The 21689-nt window shown below is 40.0% G+C and overlaps 1 protein-coding gene across 5 annotated transcripts in view; it reads left to right on the plus strand.

Annotated features, from left to right (window-relative positions):
• Positions 1-4292: 4292 nt before the first annotated feature.
• The window catches only part of LOC104589724 (putative LRR receptor-like serine/threonine-protein kinase At1g56140), a 109149-nt gene continuing 91752 nt past the window's right edge, over positions 4293-21689 (plus strand). Inside the window, exons 1-5 of one of the 5 annotated variants that reach the window (XM_088891283.1) lie at positions 4293-4735; positions 4841-4917; positions 5333-5503; positions 7259-7445; positions 7605-7676. In XM_088891283.1, the coding sequence (XP_088747409.1) occupies positions 5386-5503; positions 7259-7445; positions 7605-7676 (377 nt within the window). In that variant the 5' untranslated portion in view covers positions 4293-4735; positions 4841-4917; positions 5333-5385. The remainder of the gene's footprint in view (positions 4736-4840; positions 4918-5332; positions 5504-7258; positions 7446-7604; positions 7677-21689) is intronic. The other 4 variants (XM_088891286.1, XM_088891287.1, XM_088891284.1 and 1 more) reach the window with 4 other exon arrangements.

Here is a 21689-nt window from a genome sequence, read left to right on the forward strand (position 1 = left end):
GGCAATGATGTGCATTCAGCCATGGTGTGCGCAAGAGCCACTAACGAGTCTTCCTGGGCCAAGTACTTATGGCCCATGGTCGCAGCACATCAAACATCCAAACATCACATGTAAAGGAGGAATTGATCCAATCAATTAACTACTGTAAAGCCCATTGAATAGCCCATTTAAAATCTAAGTCATTAACAATTAATGTCTACTAGGTGTATGGGCTGAATCGCAGATAGCAGTTCGGCCCATACAGCTCATCTCACAATAATGGGCTTTTGTAGTTTTAACCCTTTAAAACTGGGCTTTACAGGTGGGCCGAATTAATCCCTGTAATTGAACATCAGATTTGGAACAGCAAGTGTGAGAAATATGGACTAAAAACAGTCCCTTTCGAATCCCAGATTCGGTCCAAACAGTTTTGATCCAATCTAGTCCAAGAGGATCCAAAACTGATTTTCAATTCAAGAATTAATTCATGAAAGATCTGAAATTAATAATTTTGATTTCAAACAATCACAAATCAATCTATGGACTGTTCGCACCACCTACAAAACAGAGGTTAATCACAAGGGTTGCAGTTTCACAAACTGCAAATCGCAGAAAACGATTTCTCCAACTGCAAATCTCTAGTGCCGCCTTCTTCTTCCTTCTTCTTTAATCAAGAAAAATAAAAAACAGAAATCATATTTCTATTAATTACATTCTTGATCAAATCCTATACATTTAGTCTAAAAAAAAAAATTTATTTACAGACCGAATTAAATGAAATAAATAGAAAAGAAAAAGGGTGCGCAGACCATCTGCGCCAAATCTGCACTGCAATCTCCAGGTTCGAACAATCCATTAAATAAAAAATAAATAAAGAACAATTCTAAATAGATTTTGGATTTAATAAAAATTAATTTCAGATCAATCGCCCTTAACAAGAAACAGTTTCTTGAAAAAGAAAACAATCTGCGCAAATCTTGAAAGAACACCTTCTATCCATCTGTGTAGGGTCAGATCTGATTTTCTTTTGGTTCAAGATTCGAACCTGTCTCTGATACCACTGAAAGAATGGTAGGATCCATCCAATGGACGCCATGAAGGTTGCGGAATGGGTGGGTGAATTTCAAAAATTTTCCTACCTTTTCTCAACTGGGAATCATATTCCCTAAATTTAGAATATAATATTCAAGGATCCTACTTGAACCATAATCAAATCAGATCTGTACCAAAAGACAAATGGGAGGAATGTACCTGATCCGGAGAAGCACTATCTCCCAAAGTTGGTGTTCACGCCCAAAGAATGCTCTAAGATCCGTTCCTGCTGAAGATGACACAGCTGTCGATGGAACAGAACCAGCAGGGTGCGTCCTACACACTGGATCCTTCACAAGAATCCTCTGAAAGTACTGAACACTGAATCTTTTTCAGTCTTTCTTGCAAGACTGATGTCAAGAACAGATTTCTTGACTTTATTTTCTAAATTGAGGGAATATGATTCCCAGTTGAGAGAAGGTAGGAAAATTTTTGAAATTCACCCACCCATTCCGCAACCTTCATGGCGTCCATTGGATGGATCCTACCATTCTTTCAGAACTGACAGGGGCGGCAAGAGTAGAAGGCAGGAGCAGTCAAACTGTAGATCCTTGTGATTTGCGAACCAAGAATTCTTGATCTGATTTCTTGTTGTTGTTATTGTATTTTGGAGGTTCGCCCTCCTCCTCTATTTATAGCCTTTAAAGAGAGGATCTCTTAATCTCATTAGGAGTTTCCTAATCCAAATCTTGTATTTGGATCTGGACTCTCTTTAAGAAATAAGGATAATCCCTTATCTTATCTGCAGATAAAGATCAACCTTCCTAATCAAATTAGGAGTTTCCTGATCCAAATATTTATTTGGATTTGGACTTTCTGAGTGGGTAGGGATAATCCCTTATCGTATATGCTGATCTAAATCCCAGAACTGCCCCTATTTAACTAATCTTATCAAGTCAGTTCGAATTGGGCTTTAGGCCCATTAAGTCTATGTGCTCACTTAACCTCCTAATCTACTGCCCAGTTGGCTATCCTTGTATGGCGTGGAACCCAAACATTGATCTACACATTAGCCACATGGGTTCTAAAAGAATGGTAAGATCCATCATATGGACACCAAAAGGGTGCAGAATGGGTGGGCGAATTTCAAAAATTTCTTACATTTCTTCCAACTGGGAATCATATTCCCTAAATTTAGAATACAGTATTCAAGGATCTGACTTGAACCAAATCTGAACCAAAAGAGAAGGGAAGGGATATACCTGATCCGGAGAAACAGTATCTCCCAATGTCGGTGTTCACGCCCAAAGAAACTCCCAAGAACCGCTCCCACTGAAGATGACACAGTGATAATGAAGCAGAACCAGCAGTGTTCGTCCCACGAACCAGGTCCTTCTGAAGAACTCGATGGAAGCAATGAGCACTGGCAGTAGATGGCGGCGGCTGCTAGAGGAGAGAGCTAGAGCAGAAGGTGGCGGATAGCTTTCTTCTCTCTAGGGTTTTCTCTGAGATCCTATCTCAAGATGCAGTGTGTTCTGCAAATACCCTTAAGGTTTGAATTCTTGTAATTCGATATTAGGGTTTCTCTTCTTTTCTTTGTGATTAAGAAACCTCCTAATCTCATTAGGAGTTATCATAATCCAAATGGTCTTACACTTAACCTCTCAGCCCATAATGATCAAACACTACCTGACAAGAGATGACCTTTCTTTCGGCTGCAAGGTATGCTGCAAGGTATAGTGCTGCACTCTCTACTCACATGGATCCCAGAAATTAAAACATTTTTGTAAACATTTTGAAAGCATAATATATATATATATATATATATATATATATATATATATACGTATATATCTTTATATAAATATATTTTGCAAAACAAATTTCAACGGTTGAAATCGATTGTCGACAATTTTGGTTTTCATCAGAGCGAGTGCATCCCCGATCATTCACTTTGTCCGACAAAGGGGTTGATCCTGTCACTATGATCACCTACTCAGGTGAATTCTCGGACTATCCCAACATACCCAGGTTTTGACCCTCTCTAAGGATCTCACTGATTGGCATATCAAAGACATCCCAATCTGACACCTAGTGTAGTATTATAATCGAGTATAGGGGTCAGGTGTAACATTCCAGTTTTGCCCATCTATCTCCAAGGTCCAGGGCAATACTGGAATTCTGGTTCGGTTCAGGGTTTCAAGAAAATCCACACTACATGCACCTCAGGTCTCACCCTAGCAGCTGAGACAAATCACCCCAACTAACTTGGCGGTACACCAATGTCAGCCTTGGGAGGATAAATCTCCCTAGATCTATCCAATGGTTGTGAAGATTCTAAACTAACACGAGTCTCATATGTGTCCAGTTTAAGGGTATTACACTGAAACACACCATAATAACATGAACCAAATATGTACTTTATTCATTTACAATAAATGCCATAATGTACATCATTTTGATTTGAGCTAAGGGCATACACTGTTTAACAAAAACATGTATATATATGATGAAAATTGTTGGAGAAATGCTTTGTATATTTTCTTTATATAAATGATTATATTTTTTTTTTAAATTTTCAGAAATTAAATTAGATCGGATCATATTTAGATATCTGACATCCTTAATGGATTCGAATTCGAATCAATGCATATGAGACCAATCAGATCAAATTTGAATATACCCCACCTCGAATCCGATCCAATCAGTTTGCATCCTTAGGCTTGGGCCTAGACTGGACTGGGGTTGGTCAATCAGTCCACATGAAAATCTAATGCAAATATATGTATATACATATGCATATATGTATATGCGTTGGATTTATTAAAAATGTATGCATAGTCAGGCTTGGATTAGATTAAGATAGGATTGGGTTCAGGGTACCTAAGGATTAGACCTGAACCTAGTCCAAAAATAAAAAAAAAACCAAACTTTTGATCGCAGGCCCAACTTGAAGATCGAAAATCTAAGCCCAATCCGTATAAAATTGTGATTGGATTGGTCTAAAATCAAATTGGTCCCGCCCAAATTGCACGACCAACCGGCAATTGATGCTTGCCGCCAGGCTGCTATTTGTACAAGTTTGATCGTTGAAGCCCATAAAACCAGTGATTACAATATTCCCACTTTCTCAGAATATCACCATGGAATTTTCAATGTTCCCATGCATATGCATATCCATATCCATATTTTGATAAATAGAATCAAATGGATATCCGTCAGTCCATTTGAATCAAATTCGAATGGGTGCGGTGAGATATGCGATAGATACACATTTTTTTTTTTTTTTTTTTTTTAAATCAGATATGCGACGGATTCGAGACGAATTTGGAAATCAAGATTCAAGAAGATTAATTTTTTCTAAACAAATTCGGATATCAAGATTTGTTTATCGAACCGTTTGCAGCCCTGAGTTGCCTAATTATTGCCCTTTTATTTAATAAGCCTAGCCTGGGTTTGACCGTTTGAGCTGAAAACTCAATACCAGTAAACCAGTAAACAATCTCTTCAAAAGGCGAGTTTTGGAGAAGGCAATTTCGGTCATTTCGTTTAGAGAAAACCCAAGTTGACCCACTCTCCCACTCTTCTGACTTCTCTCGCCAACTATCCAGTTTCTGTTTCACGGCATCGTCCAGGCTCCCAGTCCCCTCCGTCGTTTGTCGGTCCTTCTTATCTCAATATCTCCAAATATCCAGTCGTCCCGCCGGTGATTGCAGGTTTTGCGGTACCATCTATCCTCTTTCTAATTGTTTTATCCTTTTCGTGTCTATTCAGTTTTGTCGTGTCTCCTTCATAATCTGTTTCTGCTATGGCTGGTTTCATGGAGCAGCAGCTAAATCTGATCATGATGCTGAATTGAAGAGTCTCTGCATTCGTTAGATGTCTCTCGTGAGTTTCTCTTTGCAGGTATTTTTCTTTTATTATTATGTGTTATTTTCTTCCCATTTCATCAAACTTCAAAAACGTTGACAAAGGTAAGCAGTAAGCACTAAGTAGGATCTTTTTAAAATTTTTGGTTTAGTAATGAATTGATAAAGGGAAAATAGAAATCGCCTCTCCACTCTTTTTTTTTTTTTTCTATTTCCAAGAATGAACTTATCAAGTGGAGAAAGAGTTTATCTCTTCTATCGAAAAGATACAGAGGTTTTATAAAGAGAAACCCTGTTTTCTTTGGCAATTATGCAATATATATTCAAAGGTGAAGTGCCCTTAAGAAGACACAATTAAAACTTTAACTCTGTTTCGCTCGCTAGTTGAGTCGGTTTTACTCGCTCGGGGTACATTCAATCAATAATCTCATTCCGGTTCTTTCTTTTTTCAGAACATGCGGTATTTCTTCAGTGTCTTGCTGTTCACAGAGTGATTACAGGGAAGATGAAGGTCTCGTTGATGTTTCAATCTCCTGTAGTATTTGCCATTATTTGCAGCTGTATTTACCTCTTGTTTCTGGTCAGCAAATCTAATGGTCAAGCGACTACAGACCCAATTGAAGGTATCAATAGCAGAGCTCTCTCTATCATCTGGTGCTATTAAAGTGCGATAGTCCAAGCTGCATTGGATGATTAGTTAGTCCTTAGTCTACAGTTGAATCCATGCCAATAGATTGTAAGTAGAAATTGAAGGGTTGGGTCAGGAAAACAGTAGCTGTCACCTTCAGTTCGGAACCTCTAATGTTACTCTTTGATATCAATCTCTAGTATCACCCTTTATAGTCTTCCACGTCCCCTTTTCCTATGGCCAACTCCTCATATGCGCCTAATGGAGTTTGGTAAATACTAATCTAGCCCTGTCAATTATTGCCTAGCAGAGTTTGGTCGGTTTAGGTCTTCAATGATTATTTTTCTAATTTGTTATTGCTTTAACAATAGAGTCTATACTGATAAAAAAGGGTATATCATTTTTGAGGGTAACATAGTTTAAAGTATTTATCAGAATTTTGTTTAGTACTTTGCAAAATTGGAAGTTGTAATCACACCACTTTTCTTCAACCTTATTTTAAGGAGGTCAAAACCTTGCGTGTTGTATGATTTTGGTGTCACCATGGGACATTGGTGTCACCTTAGTGGGGAAGGTTCCTACGTCACCATGGGACACAGAGATCTTGAAAAGTTACCCAAACTAAAAAATAAGATCACCCCCAATTACATTGGAGTACATAGTTATGGCCTCCAGAAGTTTGCATACATATTTAGTGTGCAAACATGACCCGATTTTCAGATAATGTGGATTTGATGAGTGTGATTCACCTCTTAAAGATAGACAATTTCCAAGTGGATAAAAAATTGCATCCAGTTTTCAGACGCTCACTATTGGATAGACTAGGTTTTCAGATTTGATAAAAATTAGAAAAAACAGCAATGAAAACTGTATTGATGCAAGAAAAGGAGAGGAAGAAAAGAATAGGGGTGCCAAAGGTTCTAGCAGCTGCCCCCTTTAAACTCTTATGAACCCCTAAGAGGAATACTAAGATACTAACAACTTAGAAAATAAATATTAATAGATGAATCAATAAGCCAGAAACTAGAAAATTGCCACTCATGTAGGAATTTGAAGAATTGGACCAATTTTAAATCATTTGAGGATTATTTTCTAATATGTTAGTGTTTTAATAACATGCTAAGTCATCTAAGAGGGTCATAGTAGTTCAAAGAGTTTTTAGATGGTTTTTCAAAGTTTGGAAAGTTAAAGTTGAAATCGTCTTACTTATCTTTCGCTAGATAGGTTTCCAATTACTCATCCAACTGGATCAAGATCTTATGAGTCCCATGTGTTTTGAGAGAGTTATAGCTGTTTTACTAATAGGGTGTTAATCTGTTAAGGAATTTCAGTCTTGCTATTTTCTAGGTCTCTGTAGGTGTTGTTTTTGATTTGTTTGATTATAGTCAATTAAACAAAGTGTTATTAGGGTTGTTTTAGGTATTAAGAGTCCTTATTTGAGTTTTCTTGTAGTTTATTTATAGGTTTGCCTCTTGGTTTTGGAGTAATCAAAAGTTGTTTTGGATTAGTTTCCTAGTTGTGTTTGGAGTCTATTGTGGGAGTCTGAGTCCTGATGTTAAGTCTACCAAAAGAGTTAGTATACTTGAAATTTAGAAGAGTTTATTTGATGAATAAAAGCTTGATTTAGTAAATTCTGTTTGCAGTCATGGTTTCTTTCCCTTTTCCATGTTGCATTATTTTGGGTTTCTTTCTAATGTCTTCATGACATGTTTTGGTTTGCTTAATTAACAAATATTGTGTATGAGCACAGTGAAGGCTTTAAACTCTATCTTCCAACAATGGGGAATATCTGATGTTAGTTCATGGAATATAAGTGGAGAGCCTTGTAGTGGTGTTGCCATCCTTAACTCAACTAATATTGATGATACGGATTTCAACCCTGGGATTAAATGCAATTGTAGCTACAATAATGGATCAACTTGCCACATAACTCATTTGTATGTTTCTTTCTCTCTCTCAACTTGCATATTTTCTCTTTTCCTTTACTATCTCTTTGTTTTCGTTTTGAGGAATTTGTCTTACATGTTGTCTACATCTGCACCTCCATCTCCAACAAAAAAAGGGTTTTATTTGACTTACTTTTTCTGTTTTTCCAGGAAAGTTTATGAGAAAGATGTAAACTCAGTAATTCCGGAAGAGCTTGCCAACTTGACATATCTAACTTATCTGTATGTTTCTTCATTGTCCTACTATCTACTAAGATGTTTTTAGCAACTGGTGAGCTTGAATGTGGAATATCATAGCATGAAGAGAATGTTATCCTAGTATTCTTTTTTTCCTTTTCTATTTGATGACAAGAGAAGTTATTAATGATGAGTAAAAAGGATGAATATTATGATCATTTACTGAAGGCACTAAAGTCAGCCAAAGAAACAGACCTACAATCATATGGTCATACAACGAGGAAAGAAAGATACAAAATGGTCAAATTGTGAAGGTCTTGTGAACCAAATTGAGAGCAAGAAGAAAACAGAATTAGGGGTGTCTAGAATAGTTGACCCCCACCCCAAAGAGTCTCTTTTATATTAAAGAGATAAAAGATATGTACAGTTACAAGAATGCCCTTACAGGGCTGAATGATAAAAGAACAAATAAAATAATAAGAATACGATACTGTACAACAAGGACTACTCTAATAGTGTACATCAAGGTATATCTTCACACTCCCCCTCAAACTAATGCTTAGACATCAGCTTTAGTTTGCCTACAAGAATGAGGTGGTGACTTTTTGTCATGGCCTTGGTGAAGATGTCGGCAATCTGCATGTGAGAGGCTACATGAGGAAGAGATATAGAGCCTGCAACAAGGTCTCTAATAAAGTGACAATCCACCTCGATATGTTTAGTCCTCTCATGAAAGATTGGATTAGATGTGGTCTTGATAGCTGGTGTTGTCAGCATACAGAGGGATAGGAGTAGGAAGAGGAGTATCAAGATCAATGAAAAGAGACTTCAGCCAAACAATCTTGCTACATGCAGAAGACATAGCTCTATACTCGACTTCAACAGAAGACTTGGAGACAGTTTGTTGTTTCTTACACTTCCAGGAGATGAGAGAGATCCATGAAGACTTCAGTAGTGGATTGACGAGTGTCAAGGCAACCAACCCAATCGGCATCAACATAAACCCTCAATTGCATAGATGATGAGGAAGAGAAAAACAATCCCTTAGAGGTTGTGTCTCTAACATAACGGATGATGCGGCGAACATCAGTCATATGAGGTTGTTGCGGGGCAGAGACAAATTGACTGACGACCTGAACATATTAAATATCAGGCCTGGTCATAGTAAGATAGATCAAAGAGCCAACAAGATGATGGTACAAGGTAGCATCAGGAAGGATGGGGCCTTCGGATTTAGATAGCTTGACATTAAGCTCTAGGGGGGTATCAACATGTTTCTCATCTGTGATTCTGGCTAATTTGATGAGATCGGAGGCATATTTTTGTTGACAAATAAAATACCCTCGACTGTTACGATGAACCTCCAAAACCCAAGAAGTAAGTAAGAGGACCTAGGTCCTTCATGTGAAATGAGTTATGAAGTAAGGACTTCAGCTCACAAATGTGGTCATGATAATCCCCAGTTAGAAGCATGTCACCAACATACAATAGGAGGATAGTGATACCCTGGGGTCTTCTCTTAACAAAGAGGGAGTAGTAAGAGGAACTCTGATTATACCCAACACCCAGCTGCAACAACAACATCCCGGAAGTGCTCAAACCAAGTCCTGAGTGCTTGCTTCAGACCATATAGAGACTTCTTTAGGCGGCAGACATGTGAAGGATCACTGCAATATCCAGGCGGAGGTTTCAGCAGACTGTTTCCTTCAGTTCACCATGAAGAAAAACATTCTTCACATCAAATTGGTAAATAGTCCAGGAATGAACAATAGATATGACCATAAGAGCCCGAAGTGTGGTGATCTTAGCAACCGGGGCAAATGTTTCTTCATAATCAATCCCATATTCCCGACTGTATCCTTGGGCAACTAACTGGGCCTTATATCGATCAAGGGAACCATCTAACTTCTGTTTGATCGTATAGACCCATCCCAAGTATCATTCTCATGGAGGGCTTGAATTTCGGCATCCATGGCTTCTTTCCATTGAGAACTTCTAATGGATTTCTGATAAGGTCTAGGGATATCTGTGGAAGAAGTACAGCAGAAAAGGAACTATGGTTTGAAGGAAAACCATAGCAGTCAGGGGGTCGAGAAATACGGGTAAACAACGCAGTGGAATAATCGAACTACTATCTGAAATAGGAGGATCTTGGGTCAATCTTGGGTCAATGCCAACGACGCAGTGAAAAACCATATTTGTATTGGCTGCTTTTACCCAAAACGAAGTTGGAGTATGAGACTCTTGTAGTAATGTCCGCACAACACTAAGAATATGTCCATTCTTCTGTTCAGCCACACCATTCTATTGTGGAGTGTTGGGCAACTGCACTGAGACTGAATTCCATAAATTCTCAAGTAGGCCAGAAAGCCTCCATCTCTATGTTCTCCCCCTGAATCTAAGCGAAGGATAGTCACAATGCACTTGAATCGATTTTGCACCATAGTATGAAATAATTTAAATGCGCCAAAGACTTTTGATTTGTGTCGCAGAAAATAAATCCAAGTATATCTGGTACAATCATCTATAAACAATACAAAATATCTGTATCCCAATCGTGAAGTAATAGAACCAGACCAAACATCACTATTTGTTATCTCAAAAGGTTTAGTGGCATGCTCAGATGTATGAAGAAATGCTAAAACATGACTTTTACTCAAACAACACGTAGTGCAAGAAACATCAAAAGTATGAACAGGAGTTTTATTCTTAATCAAATCAGAGTCAAACAAAAATTTTAATTTTTGGGAATATGGATGACCCAACCGTTTATGTCATAAATCCCAAATATTATTTCTATAACTCAACAAAGAATCAGACAAAGAAGAACTAAGTAAAGCTGAGGATACTCCTGATTGAGATTTCTCAAACTCTAGTGCAAATAGACGGCCTAGCCTACGCCCCTTCTGTTGGACAGTTTTGTATGCCCTTAGCTTCAATCAGAATGATGTGCTTTATGAGTTTATTATAAATGAATAAAAGTGCATATTTGATTCATGTTCCCTTGGTATGTTTCTATGTAATACCCTTAAACTGGACACTTATTGAGACTCGTGTTAGTTTAGAATGTTCACAGCCAGTGGGTCGGTCTGGGGAGGCCTATCCTGATAAGGCTGACACTGTGGTGCCACCAAGTCGATTGGGGTGGCCTGTCTCAGCTGCCAGGGTGAGACCCTAGGCACATACAGTGTAGGATTAATTGAATCTTTGAACTGGACCAGATTTCCAGTATTGCCCTGGACCTTGGAGATTAATGGGAAAAACTAGAATGTTACACCCGACCCCTAGACTCGATTATGATATTGCACTGGGTGTTGGATTGGACTGTCTTTGATGTACCAATCAGTGAGATCCTTAGCGGGGGTCAAAACCTGGGTATGTTGGGACAGTCTGAGAATTCATCTAAGTGGGTGATCATAGTGACAGGATCAACCCCTTTGTTGGACAAAGGTAATGATCGGGGATGCGCTCTTACTGATGGAAACCAAGACTGCCGGCAACCGATTTCAATCGTTGAGATTTGTTTTGCAAAATATATTTTTATGAGATAAAAAGTATATATATTATGGTTTCTAAAATGTTTGCAAGAAGGTTTTAATTCCCGGGATCCATATAAGCAGAGAGTGCAACACTGTTCCTTGCAGCCGAGGGAGAGGTCCTCTCTTGTCGGGTAGTGTATGATCATTATGGGCTGAGAGGTTATGTGTAAGACCATTGAGGGTAATACCTGATGGGCTAATCTTGCATCTGCCCACAGTCCTTGGGTGTTACAAGGTGGCTTGGCCCAGGGACCACTTAGGGTAAGTGTTGGGCCCATAGAGCCCATTTGATGGGTTTTAGGGGGTGCACTGTCCATAACAGTGTATTCGGCCAGGCCTCGTAACAAAGGCTGGGCCGAACTCATGTGGCTGATGTGTAGATCAATGCTTGGGTCCCACGCCATACAAGGAAGCCCAATTGGGCAGCAGTTAGGAAGGTTAAGTAAGCACATAAGTTTAATGGGCGTAAAGCCCATTTCGAACTAGGCTATTTAATTAGTTAGCTATGGGGCAAATTCTGGGATGGATTAGTAGATAGGATAGAGTCTTGACTCTATCCACTCAGAGAGTCCAGATCTGAATGTGATTCAAATCTAGAAACCTCCTAATGAGATTAGGAGAAAGCTAATCTAATCTGTAGATAAGATAAGGGTTTATCCCTATCTTTTAGGAGCTGATCTTTTAGGTTAACAAAAGGAGGGGGCGGCAGCCTTTAGAAGACACACAATCAGATCCTCTTCAGAGCTGAAATCACAGAAGAAAGAATTAAGCAACCCTGCAGAATTCTTTCTTGCCGCCTCCCTGTTATTGCCGCCCTGTTTGCCAGTTCGATCTCCAGTTGTGGGAGAAGTCAAGATTTGATCTTGACATCAGTTCTTTGAGAAAGAATTGATAGGAAGCTGTGCTCACGTGCCATCCTGCTGATTCTTGCGAAGGACAGAGTTTTTGGAGAACACTACTGATTCTGCTCCATCCTACACTGCGCCATATTCCGTGGGAGCAGTCTTTGGATCCTTCCTTGGGCGTGAACACCTCCATTGGGAGATATCACTTCTCCGTATCAGGTATAATCCTCTCCTACTCCTTTTGGTTCAGATCTGGTTCAGTTTATGGTTCAAGATTGATCATTGAAAATATGATTTTCTAAATAGGGAATGCGATTCCCAGTTGAAGGGAGAGAAATTTTTGAAATTCGCCCCCTTATTCCGCAAGATATGGGTGTCCATACGATGGATTTCTCATCCCTTCACCTTCCCTTTCACCTTCCTAGTGTACCGGTCCTATATCAAGCAACCATCATGAGAAAAGGTGAGAACATTTCCTTTATTAACAAGTTGGCCAACAAAAATCAGATTAGTAGTAAGGTTTGGTACTAAGAGGGTTTTGGAGAGAGGGAAGAATCTAGATGGTGACAGTTTAAGGGACAAATCATTGCTACCAATGATGTCTAACTTTTCACCATTGGCAGTAATAATATGTTTATGGTGAGTTTTAGTGGAAGGATTTGGGTGATTGAGGTAGGCTCCTGTTATATGGTTGGTGGCACCTAAATCTATAATCCAAGCATGTGAAGGGGAAGAACAATAAGCAGAGAACTTACCAGACAAGCCAATGGCAGAGAAAGCAGAGGAAATAGTAGAAGATACCAATTGCCGGACCTTTTCTTCATCCATGACACCTATTGAATCGCCTTTCACTAAAGAATCACCCTTGGTGGATACAGTGTCTGTTGCTTGTCCATCTATTGACTGATAGGCCCGGGGCTGAGTCTTTTTCTGAGAACCCTTAGCTGGTCGGACTGGATAGTCTGGAATGATGTGACCATGTTGCTTGCAATAGGTGCACACATTCTTCTTATAGTGAGATGCAATGCATCCAAAACCTTACACTCACAACACTGGGTTTTGGAGAAGTCCTTGGAGGTTGTCTTCTTCCCTCCATGAGCAACAAAGGCTGTTTCAGCCCCATCTTCAGCCATCTTTCCATCAAACCCGATTGTAGTGAGAAGTCTAGTCTCTTCCCTCAGAAGTTCCCCTAAAACAAAATCCATATCTGGAAGTGTTCCCCTACTCAGAATGTTGGACTTGGTTATCTCATATTCAAGTCTAAGTCTCATCAAGAACTGAGTCACCTTTCTCTTCTCAAAGTGCTTCTGAAGATATTTCACACTTTACTGGATCCGAGGGTTCAATATGAACAATCTCATATTCAGCCCATAAATCAAGAAAACCAAAATAATATTCCTGTATCCTCCTATCTCCTTGGTTGTGGGAAAATATTTTTGATTCTATCTGATATCGTTTAGATACGTTGGACTGTTGATAAACTTTTTCCAGATACAAGTACATCTCATAGGTTGTTTTCATTCTCCTCATAGGTACAGATATATGATAATCAATAGAACTCAGAATCCAAGAAACAAACTTACCTGTTAGAGTGATCCGAATAGGGGTAGTTTAGTAATCTCATGTCAGTTAAGTACTTTGCTTATGTGGCTGTTTTATTAGAGTACTCTGCCCCACACTTAAGTGAGGGCAGTTTAGTCTTTGTAAGTGTAATTAGAACCTAATAAACATTAGGGGGTCGACTGACTGGGTGACTAATCAGTTTCGACTAAACCCTCCAGTTCTCTCTTTCTCTTGTCTTCTTCCTCATCTTCTTCTTCCTTCTTCACTGGTTCGGATTACTGTAGCTGCTCCAAAACATGGTATCAGAGCGAGGTTTTTGACCTGCTTCTGCTTGTAAAGCATCTCAGCTGTGTTCGTGACACCCTCTTCTTCGTTTCTGGTTAGTTAATGGAGAGAGCTGGTTCGCCCTAGGTCTGAGACATCACAGCTCGTTGCTCTCTGCTACACACAGTTTTCTTCATCAAGGAAGGTAATTTCAGCAGTGAATGGTTGGCTGATACTCTCAGAGGAAGGTTGGTTATTTAGTCCTTTTGTGTTGCTGGTATTTCTGGGTAGGAACCCTTTAAGAATCAATTAGTACTGATTAGAACCTAGAGAACTAGGTTCATTGTTGCCCTAAGAAGGGCTGTGTCTGTAGTAGCCGAATGGTGTAGGGCTGCTGTGAGTTGTTGAGTGGTGTTAGGGCTGCTGTAGGAGGCCGAGTGGTGTAAGGTGGAATGCAGTGACCTTGCCAAGCTCCTTGTGGTCGTGTAATGCCCTCTTAAGTGTGTTAAACAAGTCTGAACTGGGTGTAGCAGTTTGACTGTGTTGTGGTGCTTGTGATGCACATTTTTTTATTGAGTGGTTGTAAGAGGGACTACTGTTGTGTTGTGGTGCTTGTGATGCTTATGCGGGTCGTAGGTGTGTGAAGTCAGTAGTAGTGTGAAGAAGAACAAGTGTGTGCTCTCACTGTTGTGTGTAGGGGCTGCAATAGGTGCTGAAGTATCAAACTGTGAACAACATCAATCAGCTTGTAGCTGAGAAGTAAGGTTAGAGGCAACTGTGAAAGAGTACAATGGCAGCAATAGGAGATAGCTACAATGATCAGAAACCTAGTGTGGTAATTTCCTCCGACTACCTAGGGGTACAAATGACCTCAATTAAGCTGAATGGGGAGAACTATGTTCCATGGGCTAAATCAGTGGAAGTGTTTCTCAAGGCAAAGAAGAAAGTAAAGCATGTAAGAGATGAGAAGCCATCGGAGGACTCTCCAGGGTTTGATGATTGGAAACAAGAAGATGCTCAAATCATGACTTGGCTGTGGAATAGTATGGAACCCAAAATTAGTGCCAACTTCATGTTCCTTGATACGGCTAAGGATATATGGGAGCATGCTAAGAAGCTATATTCTGGACAAGATAACACAACAAGAGTGTATCAGCTTTATCAGGAGTATTTTGATTTACAACAAAGAACCAAAAGACTAGAAGAGTACTATGCCTGCATGAAGAATATAAGGAATGAACTCAATGTCTATCACCCCCTTACTCCAGATATTAAAGTTCAGCAACAGCAAAGGGAGCAACTAGATGTTACAAGATTTTTAATGGGGCTGAAGTCGGAATATGAACCAGTTAGAGCCCAAATATTGGGGGGCTCTACTCTTCCTACACTTGAGGAAGTATTCTCAAGGCTTCGTAGAATTTCTTTGGGACAGACAGAGAGCTCCACACAGTCTGATAGATCAGCACTTGTGACAGCTAGAGGGGTTGGACATAGTACAAGAGGGGGAGGTCATGCTCCCCGAGGAGGCCGTGGCAGTTCCATGATTAGTCGGGGTGGTCGTGACTCAGGGGGAGGCCGTGGCAGAGGGAAGAATACCACGTGATGGGCTAATCATGACCCTCCCTCTAAATGGTAGAGAGGGACACACAGTGAATTTCTGTTATGATCTACATGACCCTCCCTCTAAATGGGCTAATCATGCTGTAGCAGGTGAGGTTGATATCAGTGACAGTAAATCGGCAGATCGAACTCCTCCCACATCTACATCTACCTCTGGGAGGGAAATGGTGAGCATACCACGTGATGAGTATGAACGGTTCCTTCAAACTACTTCACAGCATACCACTGCCACACTTGCTTAATCAGGTATTGCTTGCATGTCATCTAAAACCTCACCCTGGATTATTGACTCTGGAGCCTCAGATCATATGACCGGGACTCCAGGTGTGCTCTCTTCTCTTTCTGAAACCTCCACATCATAAACTGTTACACTTGAACTAACCTCCACATCACAAACCTCCACATCGTCGTGTGTCCTTCAGTCCAAGAGTTGAGAGTCGTATGTTGAGTTCTTTTTCTTTGGTTCATTCAGATGTTTGGGGTCCAATCAAAATAGAGTCTTATAATGGGTACAAGTATTTTGTTTCCTTTATTGATGATTGTTCAAGAATGACATGGATTTACTTAATGAAAGAAAGAAGTGAATTGTTTTCCATTTTTCGAAAATTCCATGCTGAAATACGCACACAATTTGGTGTTTCAATCAAAATTCTCCGTTCAGATAATGGTCGTGAATACTTTCTTACTTCATTTCAACAGTATTTAGAACAGCATGGCATTATTCATCAGACATCATGTGCATTCACCCCTCAACAAAATGGGGTAGCTGAACGGAAGAACCGTCAGCTTCTTGAAACCGCTCGGTCTATTCTTCACCACATGAATGTTCCTAAACGGTTTTGGAGTGATGCTGTACTCACTGCATGTTTTCTCATTAATTGGATGCCCTCCTTCATCCTTCATGGTCGGTCCCCCTTCTCTATCTTGTTTCCCACTTTATCTCCATTCCCATTAATTCCTCGTGTCTTTGGTTGTGTGTGCTTTGTCCACAATCTGAGCCCTGGAATAGACAAGCTAGATGTACGCTCAATTAAATGTGTCTTCCTTGGCTACTCACGGACTCAAAAAGGGTATAAGTGTTATAATCCCATTACCCAGAAGTGCTATGTCTGCCCTGATGTCACCTTTTTTGAGTCAGTTCCCTTCTTCTCAAGTCCGGAAGCGCCTTCGTCTCCACCCGCACTTCCTCTTCCTCTCCCTATCAGTGATCCAGTTCCAGATGCTATTGTTGGAGTAGACTCATCACCTCATCCCATGCAGATCACCACCGAACGTCCACCAATCCGGCAAGTGTATACACGTCGAACGACACTGGCCCCTCCTCCAGCTTCTACCTCATCTGCGGATCCTCTCATGGCTCCTATTGTTGAACCTTCAGACCTTGACCTACCCATTGCCTTACGGAAAGGTAAACGCAGTTCTACCCTCCATCCCATTTCCAATTTTGTTTCATTATCTCGTCTTTCTACATCACATCGCCAGTTTGTTTCCCTTTTGTCCTCTATTTCCATACCTAACAATGTTCAAGAAGCTCTCAGTTCACCTGATTGGCGGCAGGCAATGGAGGAGGAACTTTCTGCTCTTCAACATACTTAAACGTGGGAACTTACTACTCTCCCACCTGGTAAGCATGCTGTGGGCTGTAAATGGGTATATACTGTGAAATACTTGCTAGATGGTAGTGTGGAGCGTCTGAAGGCCAGACTTGTTGCTAAAGGTTACTCACAGTTGTATGGAGTGGACTACATGGAGACATTCTCTCCGGTGGCTAAGATTGGTTCTGTTCGTGTACTAATTTCCCTGGCAGTTATGTATGATTGGCCTCTGTTTCAGCTTGATATAAAGAATGCCTTCCTCCATGGTGACCTTGTGGAGGAGGTATATATGGAGCAACCACCTGGGTTTTTTGCTCAGGGGGAGGATGGTAAAGTATGCAGATTGAAGAAGGCAATTTATGGGTTGAAACAATCACCGCGTGCTTGGTTTGGGAAGTTCAGTGAAGTGGTGAAGAGTTTTGGAATGAAGCAGTGCCAGGTAGATCACTCCGTGTTCAGCTATGACTCAGAAGCTGGGAAGATTCTATTAGTGGTCTATGTGGATGATATTGTCATTACTGGCAGTGATAAATTGGGGATTGGCAAATTAAAAGGTATTTCTGCAAAATCATTTCCAAACAAAAGATCTTGGAACATTAAAGTATTTCTTAGGAATAGAGGTTGCCAGGTCAAAACAAGGTGTAAATCTGTGCCAAAGAAAATATATTCTTGATCTATTGGAAGAAACAAGACTGTTAGGTGCAAAACCGGTTGAGACCCCTATGGAACCAAATGTTAAGTTGAGCAATGATACAGGAGAAGTATTTGAAGATCCTGGAAGGTATAGACGACTAGTGGGGAAGCTGAACTATCTGACTATCACGAGACCCGACATATCCTTTGCAGTCAGTGTGGTGAGCCAATTCATGCAGAACCCTCGTATACCTCACTGGGATGCAATTCTTAGAATTGTGAGGTATCTGAAAGGAGCTCCAGGCCGTGGACTATTGTATAAAGTAGGAGGAAAACTTGAAGTAGTGGGGTATACAGATGCAGACTGGGCAGGCTCAGTGAATGATAGAAGATCTACTACGGGCTATTGCACATTTCTTGGAGGAAATCTTGTGACGTGGAAGAGTAAAAATCCGACGGTTGTGGCCAAAAGTAGTGCTGAAGCTGAGTATAGGGCCATGACACATACTACCTGTGAGTTAGTGTGGTTGAGGAATCTTCTACAAGAAATTGGGTTTCACATGGATAAACCTATGAGACTGTATTGTGACAACCAAGCTGCACTCCATATCTCATCCAATCCTGTATTTCATGAGAGAACAAAGCACATAGAGGTTGATTGCCACTTTGTGAGGGAGAAGGTCCTTGCTGGAGAGATAAACACAGAACATGTGGGCTCGAATGATCAATGGGCAGATTTGTTTACAAAAGCTCTAAACTCAGGGAAAGTGAACCAATCTATGTAACAAGCTGGGATTATATGACATATATTCTCCAGCTTGAGGGGGAGTGTTAGAGTGAGCCGAATAGGGGTAGTTTAGTAATCTCATGTCAGTTATGTACTTTGCTTATGTGGCTGTTTTATTAGAGTGCTCTGCCCCACACTTAAGTGAGGGCAGTTTAGTCTTTGTAAGTGTAATTAGAACCTAATAAACATTAGGGGGTCGACTAACTGGGTGACTAATCAGTTTCGACTAAACCCTCCAGTTCTCTCTTTCTCTTGTCTTCTTCCTCATCTTCTTCTTCCTTCTTCACTGGTTCGGATTACTGTAGCTGCTCCAAAACATTACCATTATCCAACTTCCATTGTTGTAAAGCCTTGGCCTCGGTCTCAGCTGGTTTAGTGACCGTTTCATTCAGATATCCTTCTAAACCTTTCCCTTCAACATAAAAGTCAAAATGGAACTTCCACATTCCATAGTTCTGTCCATTCATCTTCACAGGAATGATATCACCTCTGTCTGAAGCCATTACAGCAAGAAAATAGCACAAAATAGGGTTCGGTTGAAGTTTAAAGGAACTAGACTGAAGTAAAACTTGATAAAAAACGAGTGAAATAAGCTGTAATCGAATCCAAGAGAGTCAAAAACTAAGAAAGAAACCCCTTACTTTCACTGGAGATTGTTCAATATTCAATAGAAGAAGAAAACTGAACACACAATCCAGAAAAGGAAAGTCCAGATCTCTCTCAAAACTTCACAGATCTCAGTAAAACTTTCAGAGTATGTTGAGAAGTGCTAGGCGACAACTCCTTTCAAATCTTGCTGCAAACGGATGTCAAACGAGAGAGATCCAATAAAATCTCTCTCTCTGGATGCGCAGAAAACAGAAAAAAAGGTTCCTGGAAAGATCAAAACAGTCCAAGACCAATTGGCAGAGATGCAAGTTCTCAATGGATCAAGAAAACAAGGTGGATCAAAGAGAAAGAAGATCAAAGGGCAGCCTGCTCTAATACCATGTGAACCAAATTGAGAGCAAGAAGAAAACAGAATTAGGGGTGTCTAGAATAGTTGACCCCCACTCTAAAGAGTCTCTTTTATATTAAAGAGATAAACGATGTGTACAGTTACAAGAATGCCCTTACAGGGCTGAATGATAAAAAGAACAAATAAAATAATATGAATACGATACTGTACAACAAGGACTACTCTAATAGTGTACATCAAGGTATATCTTCACAGGTCTACAATCATGGTCACATATCTTCCTCTGGCTTAGTTTCACTTTTCCACACCACTCCCCAATCCACTTGCCTAGCACCATCGACCACTCTTTGCAACCATAACAAAGTTCTATCGTTAACAACGATTGTACCTTAGCTGCTTTCCCTTATCTTCAAACTGGTTCTTCTTCCTTCCTTGCATATTTCTAGTAGGAAGCTCTTGACTTCAATGTCCAGTCTAGCTCTCCAATGTGATGTTCGCTGAAACCTTTCCACTCTCATTCCTCTTTTGTGATAAACAGTGGAATTTTCTATAGACATGAACACAATCTCAAAAGCATTGCTCCATTTTTCATTAGAGAAATGTTTGACAAAGAGTCATTTAATAGCCAAGGGAGTGGCTATCACAAATCTGACTTCCCACTCAGTATGGGGATGCCCCACTAATTTCCATATGTTTTTTATCATTGAAAGCAAAACATGATAGGATCTCCTACAACCTTTTTGATGATACATCACCACATTAGGATCTCCTTCTCTTACCAAATTTCTTAGGGTTAAAAACTTTAGCCACACAAATTCCTTGCACAATTGCTGTTATCTCCACTAATATGGAATTACCTTGGCCAGGAGGTCTTGAGAAATATCGCTAGTATGTTCCCATAGGAGTCCGTAAAGGTTCCTTCTATGCCCGAAGGTCATGGATTGCCTCTGCTACAGCTATCAAAGTTCATCATCATTGCACTCTCTATGGGTGGAGGCTGTTAGGCATGGAAAATGAATTTTTTATTTTTTATTTTTTATGAGAAGTTGCCACCAAACCTAGCTTTTAACAATATCTTCAATAGAGAGTTTCAAAAAACCTTGATGTAACCCAATGTGCCACCCTTATTGCAATGCCATTAACAATGGTGCATTTATTTATTTTTTTGTTCTTGGTCCTGTTATAAAAAACTTGTTTGTAGGGTATTACCATCACGTTTGTATTTGGTCTGTCCTCTTAATAAAGGGCATTTTTGTAGTTGTAAATATGTTTTCCCTAATCAATAAAACATTGCCCTTTGGGGGGTGGGGTATGTTAATCTATGTGAGAGAGAGAAGACAGGGAGAAAGCCAAGAGTTTAGATCTGTTAGGGTTGATCAATATGATTGAACCAACCTAGAAAGAAAGAATTTATATTAAGATGTGGATGGACAAGATTTTTCTTACAAAAGAAATAAAGGTACAGTGTTCTACAAGATAGAACACTACTGTACATGCTTACTAGTTTACAATAAAGAAAAATTAAAATTACAGAACTACCTGTTGTACAGGAAGAAGAGAGGAGAGAAGAGACAAGAGGACTGAGAGCCTCTAAAAGATACTGCATGCCGGCACAGTATGTTATATTTATACTAGGGCGACAACAATTAAACATAAAGAGAAGTAAAAGTACAATAGTACCCCTGCGGTACTATACATATGAAAAATAACATCTGTTAACACTACCCTCTATCTTCTCTACACTCTCCCTCAAATTGATGTTAGGGAACAAGCATTAGTTTGTCCATAAGAAAATTATGCTGGGCTTTGGTCATAGCTTTGCTGAAGAGATCTGCAAGCTACAATCCTGAGGAGACATGTGGGAGAGAGATGTGACCCGCAAGAAGAAGGTTACGAATGAAGTGACAATCCACCTCAATATGTTTAGTATGCTCATGAAATACCTGGTTGGATGCAATCTTGATGTGATTGCACTCATGTCAGCAAACAAAGGGATGGTGGATGAGTGATCAATGTCCATATTATGAAGTAGAGCCTTGAGCCAAACTATTTCACTACATACAGAGGACATTGCTCTATACTCTACTTCAGTAGATGACTTGGAAACCGTTTGTTGTTTCTTGCATTTCCAAAAAATCAGAGAATCACCACAAAATATACACCAGCCAATAGTCGAACGACAAGTGTCAGGGCAACTTGCCCAATTAGCATATGCATAAGCTCGGAGCTGAGTAAAGGAAGAAGATGAGAAAAA

This window comes from Nelumbo nucifera, chromosome 7 (assembly GCF_055504915.1).
Source record: "Nelumbo nucifera cultivar China Antique chromosome 7, China Antique-T2T, whole genome shotgun sequence".
Taxonomy (NCBI): domain Eukaryota; kingdom Viridiplantae; phylum Streptophyta; class Magnoliopsida; order Proteales; family Nelumbonaceae; genus Nelumbo; species Nelumbo nucifera.